The 23,385-nt window shown below is 38.4% G+C and overlaps 1 protein-coding gene across 1 annotated transcript in view; it reads right to left on the bottom strand.

Annotated features, from left to right (window-relative positions):
• The window catches only part of CFAP221 (cilia and flagella associated protein 221), a 761,152-nt gene extending 738,913 nt beyond the window's left edge, over nucleotides 1-22,239 (bottom strand). Inside the window, exon 1 of the mRNA XM_044073677.1 lies at nucleotides 21,798-22,239. Within this exon, the coding sequence (XP_043929612.1) occupies nucleotides 21,798-22,239 (442 nt within the window). The remainder of the gene's footprint in view (nucleotides 1-21,797) is intronic.
• Nucleotides 22,240-23,385: the final 1,146 nt, after the last annotated feature.

The following is a 23,385-nucleotide window of genomic DNA, read 5'->3' as shown; positions in this document are numbered from 1 at the left end:
TTTATGGAAGAATTAAATATGCCAAGGCTAGAGAGAGAGGAGACTAAATTACTAACAGTTAGGATAGGAGCAGATGAGATAAAATGGTGATATATAACCAATCTACAGGAAAGTCCCCAAGAACAGATGGTATTCCTGTAGAAGTCTGGAAGCTAGGAGGGACAAACTGATAAAGATCTGGAAGGTGTTGTTTAACAGTATTTTAAGAGGAGGAGAAGTACCAACATCCTGTGAGAAAGCGGCAGTATCTGTAATACCTAAAGAGGGTAAAGACCCATCAGATCCAGCTTTATACAGGCTCATTTGAATATTAAATCATGATTATAATGTGTTTGTGTCTATAATGGCCAAAAGAATTGCAAAAGTGATGTCAAAATTGATAGCTATGGATCAATGTGGTTTTGTGGACTGGAAGCAAACATTTGACAGCACAAACAAAACAGTGATGATCCAGAGGGAATTAGAATGTGAGAAAATACCACTGTTGCTGGTGGGTGTTGATGCAGAGAAAGCATTTGACAGAGTAAGCTGGGATTTTATGAGTAGAGCAATGGAAGCATTTGCATTCCCTGATAAAATTATAAGGCTGATTAGGAGGATATATGAAGGATCGGAGGCAAAAATTAAAGTGGGTGAGGTCCTCTCTGATAATCTCTGCTTGAGCAGAGGAACCAGGCAGGGATGCCCTCTCTCCCCTGTGTTATTTGCATTATATTTAGAACCACTGACAAAGAAAATAAGGGACTCAGCAATTCAAGGATCTAACTGGTATGGTAGTCAATAAAAGATGTCTCTATTTGCATATGACATTAATTTATAACTGACAAAACCAGAAAGGCATATTACAGTGCTGTGGAATATATTAAGACAGTTTCACGCCTTTTTGGGATACAAAATTAATGAAGCTAAAAGAAACAATAGTGGTAAATTGTGTACCCACATTCAAATAAGTTCAGTAATATCCATATTTATGGGGACAAGGTAAAATAAAGTATTTAGGAGTATGGATTAAAAATGGTAATGGTGAGGCAGATAAGGATCTGTGGGAAGAGACTAAACAAAAGATAATACAAAAACCAAGAGAATGGATATCGATAGTAAGAAACAAGCAGTTAAAATGTTTTTAGTCACTTTAGTCTTATAAACTGGTCAGGCATATTTTTATCAACCAGAGGAAAAGTTGTGGATAGCAATTAATAAAGAGCTAAACAATTTTACCTAGGAGGGGAAGACAGCAAGAATCAAATGGGATAAGCTTATTCTTCTACTAGAACAGGGCAGATTGGGATTACCTGAGTTGAAGGGGTATTTCAGAGCAACACAGTTAAGGATGGTATACATAGCACAGCTAGAAAACTATAATTCAAACTGGAAATTGATGATGATGAAACAGGGGGAAGCTCAAGTAACAGGAAGAGACTGCGATTTTGGATGCAGACTTTTAAGGAGAACACCAATAATCATACAGAACATTATATTCATAAAGTAGCAGAAGCTCTTCTTTTTTCCAACACCTTTATTGGATTATCACTTGTGACATAGGCAAATTTAGATTTATACAAAAGTAATCAAATTGTATTAAATGAACATTAAATGAACATTAACAAACATTATACTTCGCATATATTGCTACATATCATATAACCTAAGCAACATTATATAAATTATTAAATTCCTGCCCCCCCCTTTTTAAACGATAAACATCTTTATTAAACCATCACTTACGACATAAACAATCATAAATTTATATAAATGAAAATGAACCACACCGATGCAATCATAGTTGCAAGCATTTTATATCACAAACCATACTGACACACTCACCATTGCAAACATTATACAACACTTATAATCTACCCAATCATTTTCAGTCAACCATTACATGGCCCATTTAAGTCCTGTCTTCTTTTAAATCTCATTCCTCCTCTGTTCCCACAATTCATAGTTTTTCCTATGTAGTTTGCTCCTACCTTTTTCTCAAGATGTCATTTCCAGTTGTTTTATCTTTGTTACTATATTCACTACTTCTAATATAGCTGGTTTAGATTTTGATTTCCATTTTCTATAAATTGCTTTTTTGGCAGCCACCATAATTAGGACCAGCAAGGCCTTACCGTGTCTAGGCAATTCTGATTCTGTATCATAGCTCAGAAAAATCATCTCCTTCATCACACCAATTCTGACAGTGTATCCTGCATTGAATCCTTAAAATCTGCCATCCCACTGCACTCCCAAAAAATATGTTCTCAAGTACCTCTTTCTTCCCTGTCACACCTCCATTTGCTGTCTACCTGAGGAAAAATTCATTGGAATATACTCGGGGTATAAAAATATCTATGTAAACATTTCCAAGCAAAAATCCTAAATCTTCTAGATTTTGTTGCATATTTGGGAGATATATATATATATATATATATATATATATATATATATATATATATATATATATATTTATATATTTATATACACCCTCCCATTGTTTCTTTGTGAATTGCTTATCAAATCTTTCTTCCTAATCCTTTCTAACCTCCTCTGATTGATGCTTATAGTTATCATGCAATATTTTATATGCTCTGCTTATACATTTCTTAATGGCAACTTCTTTTCTAGATTCTGCTAAAAACTCTATCAGTGCTGGTCTTTCATTTAGAACCCCCTGTTTCTTTCTCTTTGCCTATATTCTGATATCATTCCTTGATATGGCAATCTCTAGCATGCAGTCAAAATAAGTTCTTGACGTCTTCCCATTCTGTTATCCTTCCCTCTCTAGTTATTTGTTCCCAATACCTTGGTCCCTATGCTATTTTTTTCCAATATATTTCCACCCGGTCTTGCTTATTGTCTGTATCCCTAAATGAAGTCATCCCTCTCAGCAGAATCTCCTTTCTTCATTCCCATGTTGGTTTAGTTCTTAGAAGACCTTCTGCTATGAGGGACTTCCAAGATGTCTGCACTCTGAGTAACAACTTAATTCTAGCTCTCCCAGTGTGAAAACAGAAACTCAGCAGAGAAGGCCAATAGAGTTGTGTTGGCACAGTTTGAAGTGTATAATGTTTGCAAAAGAGATTCTGTTGCTATGGTTTATTTTCATTTATATAAATGTAACATTGCCTGTCATACATGATAATTTAATAAAGATGTATCTTGTTTAAAAAAAAGATCCCTGTACCTCAGAGTAAGGAACAACAGTGTCAGAATACATAAATCCCATTTTCACACAGACTGTGATACACTTCTGAGACTTGCAGTTACAGGTTTCAGGAGTTACAAATGGTTACACTACTTGAGAGTTTTGCAGAGGAGGAGGGTAACATCTGAAGCCCTGCTGACTAGGTCAGAATCAGAAATTCCACTGCCTGCCTTTAAAAATGCAGAGACAGGATGATAAATACTAACTGGAATCACTGGGCTCAAAGGTGGACAAGACTGTATTTCTCCAAAACCAATGTTGTCAGGCCCCTGCAGGACTGACAGGGCTACAATGGCCTCATGCTCCCCGCTTGCAGACTCTTTAACCACCAACTGTTTAGACTTCTTTTTTTTATGCCTGTATATTTCTTTCAAGGCTTTCTTCAACCTTCATCCACTAATCGATTGCTCCATCTTGATGATCACGTCCTCTAATCCCACTGCTAAAAATGTCTGGTGCTCGAAGGCAGCTCATACATTGCAGGGTCTTCTTGGTAAGGTAGTACAGTGTTCACAGGAGAAAATCTGATTTTGTCTGAGAAAAAGCACAATGTAATATTTAGTCAGAAAAAGCGCAGTTTTTGGTGACTTCAGTGGATATCATGGGCCTCAGAAAAAAAAATCTTTACTAAAACTTGTCTAATTCAAATGCAAATTACAGAACATAACACAAAAAGACAAAATAAGATTACTGATATTTCAATAAAAAAGTAATTTCCCAAACTGGGTATTTAACTCTTTTTCAAAAATCCTGGGAAGAAAATAATGGATTGCTGACAAAGTACTTCTTATGGCAAAAAAAGAGTTACACAGTGTTACACTGATGTCCTCTACAATAGGAGGAAACCAGTTCCATTCTTGGGATATGGAAAGTTCTTTAAGTCAGGATAGAAAACAGATGTATGCTTGCAGATAGATTTCATGGATAATTAATTATAATGCTATGATCCTTATGATGAACATAATTTATTTTTTCAGCAATGTAGAGGCAGACAAAATGGAGCCGGGAGGCAGGTGTATAGTACCACGTGCCATGCACATGGCATATACCACGCATATGTACTACATAGACTAATGAAATTTACTGGTAATGGGAGTTCTTAACAAGACCACTAAGCTGTGCTGTAAAAGACAAGGAAAGAGAATACAGTCCAAAAGCTGCAAATCTCTCACCACCAAATAAGAAGATTTATATATCAAACATATGGAAGAGAAAGGTGCACTAACCAATTCACCTGTTAGCACCATCTGGCTAGAAAAACAAAATAGAAAATTTTCATTGGTAAGGAATGTGCTTCTATTCAGAGAACAGTAGCGGCAGTGTTGTTACTTAGATGTTACTGTACCACAACATTCCTTGTCAACATCTTGAGTACATCAAAGTTAAAGTGACTTGAACATTCTATATCTGTTGCCAGAACAGATCACTGCTTGGGTAATGTTCACCATCACTCCAGATTTACTGGTCCTACAGTAGAAGCACATGAAATAAATTATGTTACACTAAATTTTTGCAGTAAAGAGCTTCCATCAATGAAGCCAAACTATGTTGAACTTTGCTGACTACACGGCTAACTAAGGGGTTGGGTTTGGCATAATGGTTAAAGGTCTTCACCTCATGGTCATAAGATACAAGGTTTAATTCTGACTTCAGGTTATTGGCTAGGCTTTAAATTACCCCTCAGGGGAATTAGCCTAGTATTCATCCATGAAGATATTTATGCTACAGTGTATCCTGCTTTAGGTTATGATATTTTAAAGTTTTCATTTTTTAATTTGCTGATATGTTTGTGTAGTGCATCTATTTGTGGCAGTGTATCTGTAAAATTCCATAGGCTGCAGTTTGTTATCAATCCAGGACATGTTAGTTTCAATATATAGGGTGACAGTCATAATATGGCATGATTTAAATACAAACTATCTATATGGACATCTCAGTGTATAGCATCTTCGTAGTAAGACAAGGAGATGCTCCTAGTTATTCTACAAGAAGCAACAGAAAGAAAGTACAGTTGTGTTAGGTACTTTGCATGAATGTAGATGTTAGCTTCAGATTTCCTGACTTGCAGAAGCCTGAGCCCATCCAGAATACCAGAGATTTTCATATTCCCTTTACAGTCCAGCAGATACCCTCCCAATCCGATGTCAAGATATCACTGCTATAGGAGGTCATCAGATGGCTCTATCCTTAGGTCTCTCTTGCCTCTGTCCAGAGACACTGTCTTTTTCCTGGCTAACCAGGAGCACAACCTGCCTAGATATGTCCCAGACTGCAACAGATGAAGTAGGGTGGGAGGACTAACGGGGGGTTAGAGAAAGAAAAGAAAGGGTACCTACCCCAGTCCTAGGAAAAAAACAGAAAGGGGACAGGAGAGAGAGAGAGAGAGAGAGAGAGAGAGAGAGAGAAATTGGTACTGCAACAGTGAAGTGACTTGAACATCTGTATTTATGGCAAGTACCTAAAACAACTGCACTATTTTCTTTGTAGTTCATTATTGTAGTAATGAGTTTTGGGAAGATTCCCAAAGCTAAAGCTAGTCGGGAAATTGGCCAGAGGCTGGAACAGGAGAAATCAGCCCCTGAAGGATGGCTGTGGCAAAACTTGCCCTGGCCCTGGAAGCATTTCTTAATTGATAATGCTTAGAGAAGGTGTGGGCATAAGTCCAAGTGGCTGCCTCCAAAATGCTGTGAGTGAAAACTGCCCTAAGAAAGGCAGTAACAGCTGTTGCCCTAGTGTAGTCTGTCTACACCTGGTGGGGTGCTAGCTTTCTGTGGTATTGGTAGCAGAAACAGATGCAATTTGCAATGCATTTTTTATATAATCTGTTTGTTTACATGGCTCCCTTCCTTTCCTTCCCTTTTGCAAAAGCTACAAACGGTCAGATTTTCTGTAAGATTTTTGTTTTATCCAAATAAAATCTGAGCTGTCTATCCACATCTAGGAAATGTACAATTTTTTTCACCTTTGTTTTGAGGACATGGAAAGAAAACAGGAAAGTTAATGGCTTGATGAAGAGAAAGCTCAGACACCATGATGAGTGTAAAGGTGGGATTGGTATGGAGTGTAACCTTGTCCTTATGGAAGATCAAAAATGTTGCTCTACACATAAGGGCTTGTTGTTCTGAAATATGCTTAGCAGATGTTAGGGCTATTAAGAAAGTAGTTTTCCAGGTAAGCAATGTAATGTCAGCTGAGGTAGTGGGCTCCAAGGGAAGTAGGGTACGTTTTTCCAGCATGAAATTGAGGTCCCAAGTCGTCTGGTTCTTTTCTGGATGGGCTTAGGTGCAGCATTCCTTTTAGAATCTATTTTATGGGTTGATGGAGAAGACGGGGGGGGGGGGTGGAGCACCTGAGGCATGAATTTTGCTGGAAGCCATTTTTTAGACAGCTTGGAAAGGTAGCTAAAACCAGGGGTAGCCTGGCTTAGAGCAACTGTTGCTCTCTGGTAATGCACCAGTGGGAGAACAGAGTTCATGTAGAGGTATAATATTTCTTGGTGGCATGTCTCTTAGCCTCTTTTATGATGAGTAAGGCTTTCTCTGAAAATAAATGTCAGGCAGGTGCAAGTACAAAATTATCCACCTACAAGCTTCAGTCTGGTCAAGTGAGGATGTATTGTGGACTCATCATTCTGAGTGAGGAGGTCCACCTTTCATGGAAGCATCCATGGCTCTTCATTGGCCAAGGGAGAACCGATGTTGACTGGACCACATGTGGAGCCACTAGGATCACCCATGGCCTGTCCTCCCTGATTTTCTATTTTCTGGGGATTAGGGTTAGGGGATGGAAGATGTACAGAAAGAGACCTGTCCATGAGAAGAAAGTATCTATCTTCCATGCTCCCTTCCATGCAGCCATTGTGCAGTATTTCTCAAAGTCATGGTTATGGTGTGAAGTGAAAAGGTCTACTCCTGGCAAGCCTCACTTGTGAATTAATTAAAGAATCACTTCCTTTTGGAGCATCCACTTGTTTGGGTCTGGGCTTGTCTTGCTCAGAATGTCCTTCAGATTGTTTTCCTATCCTGTTAGGTACTGGTCAAGGGGATCAGGCCCATCCATAGTATGAATGAATGCCTCCTTGTTTGTTGATGTACTGCATCACCGTGGTATTGCCTGTTTTTATGACAAGGGCACCTGATTGTCATTAAGTTCTGAATGCAACCAGAGCTCTCTGAGTTCCCTGGACTGCCATTGTCTCTTTGACATTGAAGTGTTTTTGGCACAACCCACTTTCCCACGTGCCCTGGAGAGTCATCTTCCCTGAGTGGGTCCTCTGGACCAGGTATAATGCATCTGTTGTAAGGACATGGGTGCCTATTCCCAGACAGAAAAATGCACTTTAGTTTTTCCTGAATGCTTGCATCCACCACTAGAGCTCCCCCTTGATGCAAGGAAGAATAAGAATGGAGGCTTAAAGAGACTGTTGCTGATGGCATCAATATTTTAGATACCATTGTAGTTTCCTCATATGGAGTCTGGTGAGGATGTATTGTGAGCTCATAATTCTGGGTGAGGATGTCCACCTTCCATGGAAGTATCCATGGCTCTTCATTAGCCAAGGGACAACCAGTGCTGCTTGGACCACATGGGGAGCCACTAGGATCAACTGTAGCCTGTCCTCCCTGATCTTCTATAGTACCCTGGGGATTAGGGTTAGGGGAACTGCAGTACCCTCAGACATGTCCTGGCTGAAATAATGATCTTTTATGATATTTCCTGGAAGTATTGTGATACAAACAGGATCTTGTCTTTGGGAAGGTAGATCTTTCTGGTCTCTGGAATTCAGTTCTTCAACTAGGAATGTTACCTTGGTGGAGGTGAAATTCTGGAGGCTGTGTGAAAAAACCTACTTTGGAGAAGCACTCCATGGTCAACTGGAAGGATACCTGTATCTCTTTCAGAGAAGAGACCTCAATAAGGTATTTGTCTAGATATGGGTAAATGTGGATGTCCTTTGTCTTGCAGAAGACAATCATTGGAACCAGATGTTTTGTTAAAGAAGGGGTAACAAACGCACCTCACATTTTCAACAATCTTGAGCCTGGGAGGACTGTCATAAACTGAAATCATGTCATTATCTCTTTTAGTACTCCTGTCCTTGGGATGCTTCTCCTTCCCTTTTTGCTAGAACTCTTCAGAAGATTTGGTAGATGCCATAGTAGGTCTATTCTATAAGCTCTTCTTCTTATAGCTTTAGCCCTACACATTACCTACCATCAGGGGAATTAAAGAAAATGCACTGGGACTCTAGACAATTAATTTTATCACCTTTATTGAATTATCACTTAAGACATACATAGGCAAACATACGTTTACATAAAAGAAAACAAACCACATTAACATATTCCCAGTTGCAACTATTATACATCACATATATTATTCTGTATATGCATCATCCATTCAACATTACATAAATAGATCAATTCCTGCCTTCTTTTAAACCTCACTCCTACTCCAAAACATTACTCTGCCTACACTGTTCCCATAATTTCATTTTTTTCTGTTTAATTTTCTCCGACCCTTTTCTAAATATCCCATTACCTACTTCTGTTTTACTTTTACTTGTGTTACAATATTCAATACTTCAAATACAATAGGTCTAGACTTTGATTTCCATTTTCTAGTAATTACTTTTTTGGCAGCCAACAGAATTAAACTTAACAATGCCTTGCTATGCCTTGGCAATTTGGATTGTGTATCCCAGCTCAAAAAAGCATTTACTTAGTCACACCCATTTGTTTACCCAATATTTCCAATAGAGTACTCTGTAGAGAATTTTTATAGCCTGTCATCTCATTACCTCTAAAGCATATGTTTGCACTTATCTCTTTATTCCCTATCACACCTGCAACATTTGCCATCTACTTGAGGAAAAATTCTTTGGAGTATGCTTGGATTACAAAATTACCTATGCAAACACTTCTAAGCAAATATCCTAAATTGTCTAGACTTTGTTGCATATTTGGGAGCTATACATATATCCTCTCATTATTTCCTTGTGGATTGTTTATCGAATCTCTCTTCCCAATCTTTTCTAACCTCCTCTGATTGATTCCTATAGTTGTAATGCAGTATTCTATATGCCTTACTAATTATACCTTTTTTACAGCAGTTACTGTTATACATTCAATTAAAAACTGTACCAGAACAGGTCATTCACATAAGATTCCCCTATCCCTTTCTTATTTGCTATACTCAGATAGAAATCCCTGATAGAAAGGCAGTCTCTAGCCTGCAGTCCAAATATTTTCTTGGCTTCTTCCCATTCTATTACTTTTCCTTCTCTAATTAGTTACCTTGGTTCATTTGTCAGTTTTCTCCAGTAAATTCCAGCCTCTTCTTGCCTATTCACTGTACTCCTAATTTTAGTAATCATTATCAGCAAAATCTCATTTCTCCATTCTCACATTGGCTTAGTTCTTAGAATACTTTCTGCTGCTTTATGAATATAATATTCTGTGTGGCTGGTGTTATTTTTTTTAAGGATCTACATCCAAAATTGCACTCTCTCCTTATTTCTTGAATCTCACCCTCCCGCTTCATTATCATCACTTTCCACTTTGAGTTATAGCTTTCTGCTTTTGTTATGTATATGAGCCTTAAATGTGTAGCTCTAAAATATCACTTCAAATTAGGTAATCCTAAACCACCTTATTCTATTGGAAGGATCAATGTGTCCCACTTGACCCTTGCCCTTTTCCCCCTCACAGATAAGATCCTTCAACTCTTTATTAATTATTGTCCACAACTTCTATTGTGGTTGATAAAAATATGGCTGACCTGTATATAAAGCTAAAGGGACTAAAACATTTTGACTGCTTGTATCTTGCTATCCATATCCTTAAACAAAAGCTTCCAGTTTCTCAGTTTTTGTATTATTTTTATCTCTTTCTACATATCCTTAGCGTCCACAACAGAATCCCTTTTAATCCAAACTCCTAAATACTTCATTTTACTGTGTCCCCATAAATATGTGTATTGCTGGACCAATTCATGTGTGGGTACATAGTTTACAGATATAACCTTTGTTTCATCTTCATTCATTTTATATCCCAAAAAGACTTGAAACTGTCTTGATGTTCCACAACACTGAGATGTCCTTTTCTGGTTTTATCAGGTACAAAATTATATCATCTGTAAATAAAGCCAGTTTTCTTGACTAGCATACCATTTATATTATTAAACTTCTGAGCCCCCCAGTGGCTCTAAATATAAAGCAAATAGCAAAGGGGAAAGAGGACATCCCTGCCTGGTTCCTCTGTTCAGACACAAGTTGTCAGAAAGGAACCGCCCCATTTTAACGTTTCCCTCTGATCCCTTATATAGCCTCCTAATCGACCTTGTTATTATATCAGGGAGTGCAAATGCTTCCATTGCCCTACTCATAAAATCCCAGCTTACTCTGTTGAATGCTTTCTCTGCATCAAGACTCACTAACAACAGTGGTATTTTCTTACATTCTGCTCCCCTCTAGATCATCACTGTTCTGTTAATGTTGTCAAATGTTTGCCTTCCCTCCACAAAACCACATCGATTAATATCAATCAATTTTGGCATCACCTTTGCTATTCTTTTAGCTGTTACAGACATGATCACTTTATAATCTTTCCTTAAAATTGAAACAGGCCTATATGAAGCTTGGTCTGATAGGTCTTTAACATATTTAGGCATTATAGGTGTCACAGCTTTCTTCCAGGATGCTTGTGCTTCCCATCCTTTTAAAATACTGCTAAACAAAACCTTTCAGATCTTTATTGCTTTCTTCCTTCCTAGCTTCCAAACTTCCTCAGGGATACCACCTGTTCCTGAAGACTCTAGACAATTACTGGTTCTTTTTCTGACATCTAAAAATTAATCAATAAAAACAGAAGAGTTCCCCATTAGTGTGCTTATCTAAAAATCTTCTGGCTTCACAACTGATCATTGTACTAAGATGCAAAATTGCATTGGACTCCAATGATAAAATACTTAAGATGGTGCTGGTGATGACCTTTTATTGCTCCAATGTCCTGATGTCAGATGGGAAGACATCTGTGGACGAAGGTGAAAGTCTTTAATATTCAGGCTGGCCTCATGCTTCTGCAAGGCAGGAAATCTCAAGTTATTGTTGAAACATTAAAATATGAATAACATCTATGCTTACTACACATTTTCTAAGCATTTATGTAGTCTTGCTACATTTTTTTATTTTATTTATTTTATTACATTTGTTTACCAGGAAAGTCCACTGGGCTGACGAGAGCCCATTTTCAGTGGAGGCCCAGGGAGAAAAGCTCCAGTAGATTAATAGAATGAGGGAAAACTACTTTACATTCCAGAGGTAACCGTCACAAGGTGGTTCTATATTTACATATGCTACTACAAACATATACATAAATGCTACCAGCAATGAGGTACATTTTACACCGAAAAACTGGTACTTATATAGAAACTCTGCATAACAGTACAGAGGTAGGTGGCTACCACAAGGTAGTTACAGTGTCTACAATGGAGTCAACCATGCAATTAATCAGTAAGGAGGTACAGCTTACTACTATACAACCTAGCTGATATAAGATGTAGTAGTAAGATTAAGAGACAGGATAGAAAAGTGAATTTAGAGGCAGCAAAGATTGTAAGTTAAATTACGAAGACAGCAGTACAAGGAATACTAATAAAGGAGAGAGAGTTAAGTGACAGTGTTAGAGAGGATACTGCAGTTGGAGATCCATTTGGAAAGAAGATGATTTTGGAGGGCAGATTTGAATTTGAAGGGGTGTTGTTCAGAGTGTACAGAGGAGGGGAGTTCATTCCAGTGCCTGGTCATAGTCCAGGAATATAGAAGTTTACCAACTGGAAGGTTTGGTTTGTAGACTTGAAGTAAGTTTTGATTTTTTGAGCATAGTGACCTAGTGGGGGAGTAAGGGGTGAATAAGGAATTGAGTGCAGGGCAGTCTTGTGTTTTGTATATTAGTCTATGAGAAGTAGTTAGTTGGAGATGTAGCAGGAATTATGGGAATTTGATCCAGTGGAATTGCCTTAAGGCTATACAATGATGGGTAGAATAATGACAGGAGCACATTTGGCAACTTTGTTGTAACAGGATTCTAACTTCAGTTTTAAAGAGGACTGCAGATTAGTTAGTAGAGGAGCACAGTAGGTTAGAGAAGGAAGCAGATAAGAAAGGGCAAGGGCTTGTTTAGTAGCAGGAGAGAGGGATTTATTGTGTCTGTATAGGAGGCCAAGCTTTTTGTGGGCTTTGGAAATGTTGGATTGGATATGAAGATCAAATTTTAGAGTGCTGTCAATTATGACCCCTAAGAGTTTGGTATTGGTGACGAGTTCAATCTTTATGGAGTTCAATGAGAGAATGTTAAAGTTTTGGACATTGATAGAAGTATTCTTTTTAGGGGTGAACAACATACGTTTTGTTTTTTTGGCATTTAAGGACAGGTGATTTTGGTGAAGCCAGGATTCAACAGTAGAGAAAGCTGTGTCATTTGTTGTAGGATGATGATGTTAGGGGCAGAACAAACTAAAGTCGAGTCATCGGCATACTGAACTAGGAAGGAGTGAGGTAGGGCTTGGTGTAAATCATTAATGAAAATATTAAATAGGAGGGGACCAAGAATTGAGCCTTGGGGGACGCAGGTAGGATTATGGAGGAATGGAGAGACTGAGTGCTGCCATTTGAAGGCATGCTGTCCGGAATGTAGATAACTTTCAAACCAAGCAAGGGATGAAGAAGACAGCCTTATAGAGGAGAGTTGAGAAGGAAGGATGGAATGGAATATGGTATCAAAAGCCTTTGAAAGATCTAGGAAAAGGGTGGATGCTATATGGCCAGAGTCACAGATTTTGTTAATGATATCTACAAATGATAAGGCAGCAGTAGAGGTACTGTGGCCAGGATGGAATCCATGTTGTGTAGGGGAGAGAATGTTGTTATTTGACAGGTAGTTAACTAGTTGTTTTTGGATACATTTTTTGAGAATTTTGGATATAGGGGAAAGAAGAGCTATAGGTAGGAAGCATGAGATGTCAGAGGAGGGGCCTCCTTTGTGGAGAGGTAAGATAATGGCTTTTTTCCATAAAGATGGAACATAGAATTCTTGGATTGACCTGTTGATTAGGATGCTAATTGGATAAGCTACTGAGTCAGCGGCAATTCTGAGGAATTTGGCTGGAATGTTTTCAGCTGAGTTGGAGCAAGGTTTTAGCTTTAGTAAGAGTTTTTTATATATGAAGTAGAGATAGAGGAAAGGTTAAATTCTGCATAGGTAGGACATTTTTCTTGATGTTGGGTAGATGATGTTGGGAATGTGCTATGTTGAGGAAGGTGTGAGGAGGAGGGGTGAGTTATGGTTAGGATTACTAGGAAGAGGGGAAGAAAATGAAGCAGTGAGATTTGCAATGGTGTCAACGAAATAAGAGTTGAATTTGGAGGCAATAAGGTCAGGTGTCATGTTGGGGAATGGGCAAGGGTTGGTTTTAGTGCCAGGGTTTAGAAGATTGTTTATCGAGGACCAGAAGAGTTTAGGATTATTTTTCCTATTTGGTTGGAGGTTCATGAAATATTGTTGCTTGTCTTTTTGGATATGTTTTTTAGATTGGTTATGGAGTTGTTTATAATGGGTAAGATTGGAGGGGTTTTTAGAAGTCTGCCAAAGCTTCCCGGCTTTGTCCCTATTTAGCATGATTTGCTTTGTAGCTTTAGAAAGCCAACGGGTATGCTTGGATTTGATTCTGATGGATCTAGTTGGTGCCAGGCTGTGGAGAATTCTAAGAAAGGAATTGTTGAAATAAAGAAGGGATTCATCTAGTGGCAGGGTTTTGAGATTATTCCAGTTGTAATTTTTAAGGATGGTATTGAAAGTGAGAGGGTAGAACTTGCTTAGGTTTAGTATTTCTCTTATATTTTTGGTTTTAGTGAGAGATGTGCTGTTCCGGATAGTGTAGGTTGGGAGATGGTCACGAAAAGAATTTGGAAGGGTGCCTGCAATTTGATATTTAGAGAGGTCAGTGACCAGGATCCAATCTAGAATTGATCCCTTACTATTTTTGAAATTATACCTAGTGGTGGATGTAATTAGTTGAGTAAAGTGGAATAGACTGATACAGTTGGAAGATTGGCTAGTGGAAGTAGATGCCCAGTCAATATTCATGTCACCTAGTATAACGGTTTTCTTGTTTATTGTTTGTGAAATCCAGGAAAGAATGTCTTCTAGAATTGGGATGTTATTCCTAGGAGGAATATAGATGGCTATAATACAGAGTTTTTTGGAGTTGTTAAGGTCTAGAAATGATATTAGGATTTCAGCATTGTGGAATTTAGGAATAGTGCTGGGAAATGGGCATATATTAAGGGTGCTGGGATAGATTAAAGCAACACCACCTCCTTTTTTGTGTTGTCTGTAAACCCTGATTACACCGTAATTTGGAGGAAGGAATTTGGAGTCTTGGATGCTTGGTTTCAGCCAAGTTTCTGTAGCAGCTATGATGTGACTTCTATTAAGAGTTAGCCAAGCATGGAATTCAGAAGTTTTGTTGCATATGCTTTGGAAGTTAATGGAGGTTATATGGAGAGTTTTATGGGGGGAGGGACCTGGGTTAGGGTAAATGTCTCCAGAGAGTACCAAGAAGGAGAAGAAGTACAAAAGTTTGTAAAAAGAGTGTTTGTAAAAGCAGTGGTTAAGAATGGAGAGTAGGGAGGTAAGGAGCTGTGTTAGATTATTATGATTGCAGGATAAATAAAAGTTAGTAGTGGGTATATGGGGTTTGCTACCTAAGAATGGGGAATGAGGGTAAAGGCTGGTGGAGATATGGGAATAGGAGTGACTTGTGGCTAATGATTGTATGGGTGTTAGGTTATGTATAGGGTTTAAGGAGTAAGGCCCTAGAGCTGTAAGGTTAGTGACCAGTAACATGGCTAAGGAGAAAGGTAGTAGGAAGGACAGGGTTGTAGCTAGGGAAGACATTATAGGAGGTGAATGAAGTAGAGAAGAGAGTTAGCAATTGTAAGAGGGAGAGAGGAATAAAATAGTATAAGCGGTAAATGATAAGTAGGATATGTAGTCGTAAGATGGGTATAAGGTGGGAAGATAAGAGGACTATGGAGAAATGGGATTGAGGGAGGAAGTGGAAGAGGCCTATGTAGAAAGATAAGAGGCCTATGGAGAAATGGGATTATGGGAGGAATTGGGAGTGGCCTAAGGAGGAAGTGGGTGTGGAGAAGGAGAGAATATATGTAATTGATAAGGGGGTGGGTGGGAATGGGTGTAGGGTAGAGGAGTGGAGTGAGCCTGAGTGAAGTGAAGGGCGAATGGAGCGGGAAGCACCGGCCACTTTCATGCAACAGAAAAATAGCTAATCAGAAATACAGCGTCTAAATCCATGAGTGTCCAGGAGATGGAGAACTGTTGGGTGAGGCCTTTTGTAGTTCTGTTCTGAGAAGCAGAGTTTCTCTCTTTAGGTAGTAAAATATCTAAGCAGTAGTTCATAAAGACGTGGAAAAAGAGCTTACTTTCCTAGTAGCTAGTTGCCAAGTCTGCAGCTATTATACAGTACTTTGCATTATTAAATTCCACAATAGCTGCCTAGCATTCCAAGTAAAATGTGTTTAGTGAGAAGCAAGGGCTAGTGGGGGAAGCACGTCTTGTAGTGTGCAAGCCTTTATACAGTTAACAAAGATGGCTAGTATAAATAAATTAGAACTAGCAACAAACCTACATTGTTTGCAGGACAAAAAGAGCAGCCCAGTGAATATGCTAAACAGAGTCCCATTTTGCAAAGCACTTTTTTCTTATAGCCGCTAGTGTTTTCTTGTGGGCACAGTAGTTAAGGTTTCCAGTACTGAGAAGCACACTAGAAGTGGCAAGGGACTGTAGAAAAAAAAAGAGAGATAGACGGGTTAGGTTTTTTTACAAAAGGAAGATACCGGAGAAGTGGAGTGAGGCAGGAAAAGGTGGCAGTAAGCAGAATAACGGTTATAAAAATGCAGCACTAAATACAATAAATCTATTGGAAGAACAACCTGGCACTATAGGTTCATAGGTAGGTACTAGGCTATCTGCCTGAGGGCATTTATAAGCCTAGCCAGAGTGTGTCGGCTTTTGCCACCCCATTGATTAATTAACTGATCCTTTGTCAAGGAGAGCCAATGAAGTGATCCCAGGGGTGTATTTTCTGTTACCCATCCACTCGTCAAGGTTTCTCTTAAAGAGTGTTAGTGAGGGGCTCTGCCTGATGTAATTTGGAATTTTGTTCCAAAGCATGGGAAGTCTCTGTGACAGGAATCTATCCCTCCAGCATGTTCTATTTATTGTTGTGGTGAGGTTTAGCTCACTAGAGCGCATGGCTCGCAGTGACTTGGATTTCTTTAGGTGAAGCATGTCCATCAATTCTGAGTTGGACATGGCTTTGTAAGTCAGGCAGAGATCACCTCTGAGTAAGCGATATGCTACTGAGTACAGCTGGAGTTTTTTCAGTCGGGCTGCATAGGACATATGTTTGAGACCAGTAATCCTCTTGGTGAGGTACTTTTGTGGTCTTTCCAGCTGTTGGAAGTGTCCTGTGAGGTACATCCCAAATGGGGCATTGTACTCTGTGATCAGTCTAATGAGAGACAAGCAGAGGGGCACTATAACCTCTTTATTTCTAGATGCAAACCCTTTAGTAATTAGATAGGCCACATAGAAGGATTTCCAAACTACTTTGGCAATATGATTGTCAAAGGAGAGATTACTATCTACCTGGGTACCCAGATCTCTTATTACCTCTTCTGTATTAAGGGGGTTGCCACATATGTGGTAATTCGTGGGTATTTTGTTTTCCAAACGGGATGACTATGCATTTTTGGCATTTAGCTTGAGGTCATGACTTTGACACCAGGTGTCCATCTCAGTAAGGCCCTTTTGGAGGATGTCTGTGTCAGCCGGAGAGTCAATTATGGCTCCCAGTTTGCAGTCATTGGTGAACTTGGTCAGCCATAGTCCTTCTGTGTTTGCCTGTACTTCTGAGAAGTATATGCTGAACAGTAGGGGTCCCAGGACCGAGCCTTGTGGGATACTACTTGTGACTGGTTTAGAGTCGAACCTGGAGCCCGCTATTCTTATCGTGAGTTCTGTCTGTAAGTCAGTTGGCAACCCATCTCTTGACATAGGGGTTTATGTTCAGGCTGGTGAGTTTTTCTGTAATACCCGAGTGGGGAATGGTGTCAAAAGCCTTGGCGAGGTCAAGGTAGGCTATGTGAACCACCTTTCCCTCGTCTATGGCCTTGGTGACTGTCTCAAAGAAGTTAACCAGGTTCAGTAGGCATGATCTGCCCTTAACAAAGCCGAACTGGATCGAGTCAAGTGTTTGGAGGTTCCCAATGTCTTTGTTAATGAGTTCCATGATGATGCACTCCATAGCCTTGCAGACCAGGCTAGTCAGGCTTATGGGGCGATAGTTACCAGGGTCAGTTGTGGCCCCTCCTTTGTGGAGAGGAATAACCATTGCTGTGTGCCATTCTATGAGCATGTAGCCTGTGGAGAGGCTGAGGGTGAACAGCATGTTTAGGTGGGGGGGGGGTTAGTTCATTCTGTAGTTCATGCAAGACGCAGCCTGGGACACCATCTGGTCCCATTGACGCTGTGTTTTTGGCTTTTGAAAGGGCTGTTTTCACCTGTGCGTCTGTGATTTTTGGGACACTACACTTTTCTGGTATTGTTGTGGGCCCTTTTGGAGGTGAGAGGGGGTTGAAGTTTGCACTGAATCTATCTGCCAGGATGTTGGCGATATCAGTAGTTTCAGTATATTTTGTGCTATTTTGCACTAGTTCAGTGCATATCTGTGAGTTGCCACTTAGATTCTTAACATAGCTAAAGAAGGCTTTGTGGTTATCTTTTGAATCCTTGGCTATTTTTCTTTCAAAGTTAGCCTTGGATGATTTCATGAGGGACCTCAGTTTCTTACTGATACTGATCAGGGATGTCTTTCCTTCTTGGGATTTGCTTTTTTTCTGAACTAGTTTCCTCCTTCTATTGTATAGCCTGTTTATTGCAGGGGTCCACAAAACTGGTTTCCTTCTCTTAGAGGAGTGAGTCTTGGTTTTGCTAGGGATGGCATGATCCATGCATCCTTGTAGGTGCTCATAGAGTGCATTTGAAAGGTTTCTGCATCTTGGTCAGCATTATCCTTTAGCGTGGGGGCTGTGAAACGTACCACCTCTGTCTTAAGTAAGGTGAAGTTTGCTTTAGAAAAGTGTTTTACTGTGGTTTTCTTAGTTGGGAGTGGTGGTAGGGTGTGGACATCCAGAGTGATTAGTTTATAGTCTGATCTAACCAGTGATGGGTTGACCTCCGGTGTGGAACACCTGCCGCCCATGTTGGTGATGACCAGGTCCAATATGTTTTCACCTCTGGTAGGGGAGTTTACCAGCTGATCCAGGGTGTTTTAGTTGATGAATTCCAGGAAGCGCTGGGCCTGGGAATTTGTACTCGAGTAGTTTTCCCAGTGAATGGTAGGGTAATTGAAATCGCCCAATATCAGGGTGTTTGGTAGGACCTTCATGTTTTCCAGTTTCTCCAGAAAGGTGGAGTGGTGGTCCTGAGTCATGGAGGGTGATCTGTATCAGGCCACAATTTGCATTACAGATTTGCCCGATGTTAGTTGCACACGGATGATCTCAGAGGTATCATGCTGTGCCACTAACCTGGAGGTGTAGGTATCCTTGATGAATAGGATACACCCCCTCCTTTTGTGTTTCGGTCCATGTTCTGTGGCCGAAACATGAGGTATGAGTTGTAGCCCAGTAGTAAATAAATAACGAACAACCAATGAGTAAAACTATGAAGAACCCAAGGCAGTCGACTTGTCTGGTACAACCTTTTATTAATATAACTGAAAAACTTAAAACTTGAGCAAGTAACAAAGTGTAATAATTCTAAAACACTAAGCGCTTTCACCCATCTCATCAGTGGGTTTCATCAGAGTAACTTCCTTTTAATACACTTCCTTAATATAACCTATCTAATTCAAATTCAACAAATCAGCCACTTTTATCTAATACATATTAATGAGAATATGGTTAATTAATAACAAACTATTTAAAAATACAAGTTGTTTAAAATGGAGTTCCAAATCCATTCTAGCATAACACATGACCCATAAACAAATCAGTATCACAACAAACTCAACTCAACGCCTCATTATGCCTATATATTTATATGTATAATATGTATATAAATGTGTTGTGTATATTAATATATAAATATAAGATGTAAAATATAAAATATATATAAAATAAAATATAGTTTAAATATAAATATAAATACAAATATAGAATGTAAAATATATTTTTGTATATAAATATATATAAATAAATTAAAATATATTAAAAATATATGTGTGTTTATATAACATTCTTTCTCCATTTCATAAAAAATATATATTTTATATGTAAACTCCCTTTAAATTAAATAGGATTTATGTTTTAAAATACTGGAGATAGAGACATGTTCATTAATTCCTGGCATATTACTAGCATTAAGTCTAAGTTGCCATAGGCATTCTTTTGCTTCTAATAAATTGTTGACGTCTCCCCCCTTGTTAACATTGTATGGAATCCTGTCTATTACAAAAAATATAAATCTTTTAAAATCCACACATTTAGTACTGTGTACATATAAAGAGTTAGTAGATCTTTTATTTTTAATGTCCCTATTGTGTTCCATTATACGGTCTCTCAATTTTCTTACAGTTTTTCCCACATAAAATGCTGGACATGATAAACAAGTAGCTAAATACACCACCATTTTTGTGTTACAATTCACATGTCCTGGGCATTTCATAGATCTATTATAATTCTGTATCATCACGTATGGACCGTCATTAATAAATCTACATGTTTTGCAAGTCCCACATTTACTCATCTTATATTTGTTATATGATTGTCTATTGCTATTGTTCTCAAAATAATCTTTTAAGTTCTTTCCTCTACTATATGTAATGTTCAGACTATAACTAATAATATCTAAAACATCTACTTTGTTACTAAACACATTCATCCATACTTCTTTTAAAATATTAACCATAGTACTAGATGTTTCATTAAATGGTATAACAAATGCATCTCCTCTGTTACCCGTTTTCCTCCTTCAAAAGTTTGTTGAAACCAAATTTTAAAATAGGTTTAAAACTGTAATTCCTTTTAGTTAGTATTTCTTTCTTTCTTTCCATAAGTAGTTGCATAGGATACCCCCTATCTGTGAACATTTCAATAAGTTTGTTAATTTCTACATAAAAATTATCGTCACTTATAATCCTAGACAGTCTCACCATTTGGCCTTTTACTAAATTCTTTTTTTTTTTTTTTGAAAATAAGGATGACAACTGTCAAAATGTAAAAAGGAGTTGGAATAAGTTTTTTTCCTAAAAATTTTTGAATTTATTCCTTCATCATTTTTTTTGAAGTAATATATCTAAGTATTCACAATTATTTTTAAATATGTGATGTGTAAATTTTAAAAATGAGGATGTTGTGTCAAAAAAGGCTAAAAAATCTATAATTTCTTTCTCATCACCATTCCAAAAAATTTAAATATCATCCAAAAATCTCAAATATAAAGTAACTTTTGACTAAAATTTGGAAGTGAAAATCATTTGGCTCTCCCACCATGCTAAAACTAAATTAGCATATGTGGGGGCACATCTAGCCCCCATTGCTACACCTGCCTTTTGTCTGTAGAATTCACCCTCCATAGAGAAATAATTGTTTGTTAAAACCATTTCCATTAAATCAGTAATAACTCTGTTTTTGTCCTTACTCATGTCACCAAATGATGACAGACTTGCCTGAAACATGTTTAACCCCAAATCATGAGGTATAACAGAAAACAAGTTAATTATGTCAATAGTGACCATAATCGTGTCCTTGTTGATAAGGGTTGAGTGTTCTTTGATAACTTCTAAACAGTGCCAAGAATCTTTAAGAATATGTGGTAGTTTAGACAAAATATTTTTACAATTCACATCTATATAATGTGCTACAGCCTCTAGTTTAGATCCCTTTGCTGAAACTATTGGTCTAAAAGGAGGGTTGGCAACACTCTTGTGAATTTTTGGTATGCCAAACACAGTTGGTGTAATAGGGAATTCTACTAATAAATAGTCATATTCCCCCTTGTCTATGACACCGTCCATTAATAGTTCGTAGAGCTGCCAATCTAACTTAGTGTAGGCTCTATTCATCTCAAACCTTGACACCTTTTCGTACATGTCAGAATCACTTAACATGTCCCACATCTTGTTACAATAATCATTTTTCGTCATTACCACGACCCCCCCCCCTTGTCTGGTTTCATGATTCTGTATTGCCCAGATCTAGTTAGTTCTTTCAAACAAAATCTCTCTGCTGTCGTTAAATTGTCTTGCATTTTTGTTGGTTTTTTCAAAACTCTCCTAAACTCCATGTCACATAGCATTTCGAATAAATAAATAATCGAATTTTGTGGGGGTATAAATGTACTACTTCTTTTTAGTTGAAAATAGCTTGTATCCGGTTGAATATGTTTGTTAGCATTTGTAGAAAAAAACATTTTAAGATTCAATTTTCTGGTATATAATTTTAAATTAAGTATGATTTTACCTATATCAGTTTTGAAATTAGGGACAAAGGTAAAACCTTTTTTAAAAAGATCAATATACTCTTTATTAAATACTTTTTCTGTGTAGTTATACACTGTAAATCCTCCATCCACTATTGTTGAACAATATAGACACTGTTGAAAGAGAATGTTGTTCTCTGTTGTGTTGTTTAAACTAATATCATTGTAGAAAAACTGTTCTTCTCCATTAACATATGTATTAAAATCAATTACTTCAATATTCTTATATACATCATGACCATGACTGTTGTTACCAGACTCTTGACCTGCGACAACACAACCATCTCTCATGTAGCCACACAGTCCATCGTTCTGTAACATTTCTTCACTATGATTCAATAATATGAGTTCGTTCTGTATCTCGTCATGTCCCTGCCTACTTGTTGTTGTTGATAGTGACCCTGATACCGATCGCGAATGCATTCGGATCTCCTTAGTGTGGGTTCCTCTAAAAAATTCTATCCTGTTTGCTATGGTTTGGAGCATAGTTCGACCTTGAACTCTTATTGTTTGTTGTATTATACTGTTCAATGTTTATGCTCTCCTCATTTTCTATACTTTGAGTCCCTGTTTTTATTTCCTTGGCATACATACTACGTTTAAATTCCTTGGAATGTGAATATGCCTTGTGTTGACTATAATCATTAGTATCTCTGGTAATTTTGTTGTTTTTTATGTCCAAACCTTTGTTCACAAACCTATCCATATCCAAAATGATACTATCTAACCGATGTTTGTTAAATTCAAATGTAGCCCAGTAGTGCTGGCGTGCTCTCTGGAGCCTTGAACCAGGTTTCAGTTACTGCACAGATATTGAAGTTCTCCATACTAAGGAGTGCTTCGAGCGCGTGCATTTTGAGATTTAAACTCCTGGCGTTGAGTAGCATAACCCTCAGTTTTTTGTTAATTGTGCTGTTTACGGAGGTGGGTTTGACTTATGAGCCTTGCCTAAAAAAGGCACTATGGGGCAGCAAGAGCCTTGGCCAGTATTCGAAAGCCTAGGGGTGACAGGTGCAAGCCGTTTCTTGTGAAGCAACGCGGTTTGTCGAGCATGTCGTCCCAGGCTGACAGACACTGGATCCCCTTTGAATGGCACCAGAAGCTTAGCCAATTGTTGAAATTGATCATTTTTTCTTTATACTGAGGTATCATTCTTGGTGAGGGCAGGATGCTACTCAGGGTCAGGGTAATACCAGCCTGGGCTACATGATCAGAGAACTCTTCCATGTCTCTTTTCATGTAGTCCATGGAGGTATGTCTCAGGTCATTCACACCAACATGAACAATGACAGAGCCATATTTGTACTTGTTTTGGAGTGACCTGAGTGCTTGTGTTATGTGGTGGATTCTGGCTCCTGACAGGCAGCTAACAGTAACCTTTTGCTTGTCCAGCCTAGTGAGTGGGACGTCAGTGTGCCTGACTATAGAGTCACCTATTACTAGTGTGTTAGGTATATTATTTCTCCTTAAGGGCTGTGATTGTGCGGCACACTGATTTTGTGTTTTATGTGTTGTCAGGTTTGTGATGAGAAGTGCAGGTTGTTTGGATGTCTGCTTTGGAGGTCTGTG

Source organism: Protopterus annectens, chromosome 6.part0, assembly GCF_019279795.1.
Source record: "Protopterus annectens isolate FY-2018-M chromosome 6.part0, PAN1.0, whole genome shotgun sequence".
NCBI classification, from domain to species: domain Eukaryota; kingdom Metazoa; phylum Chordata; order Ceratodontiformes; family Protopteridae; genus Protopterus; species Protopterus annectens.
The sequence above is the reverse complement of the archived record's forward strand: the minus strand, read 5'-3'. Positions and strand labels throughout refer to the sequence as shown.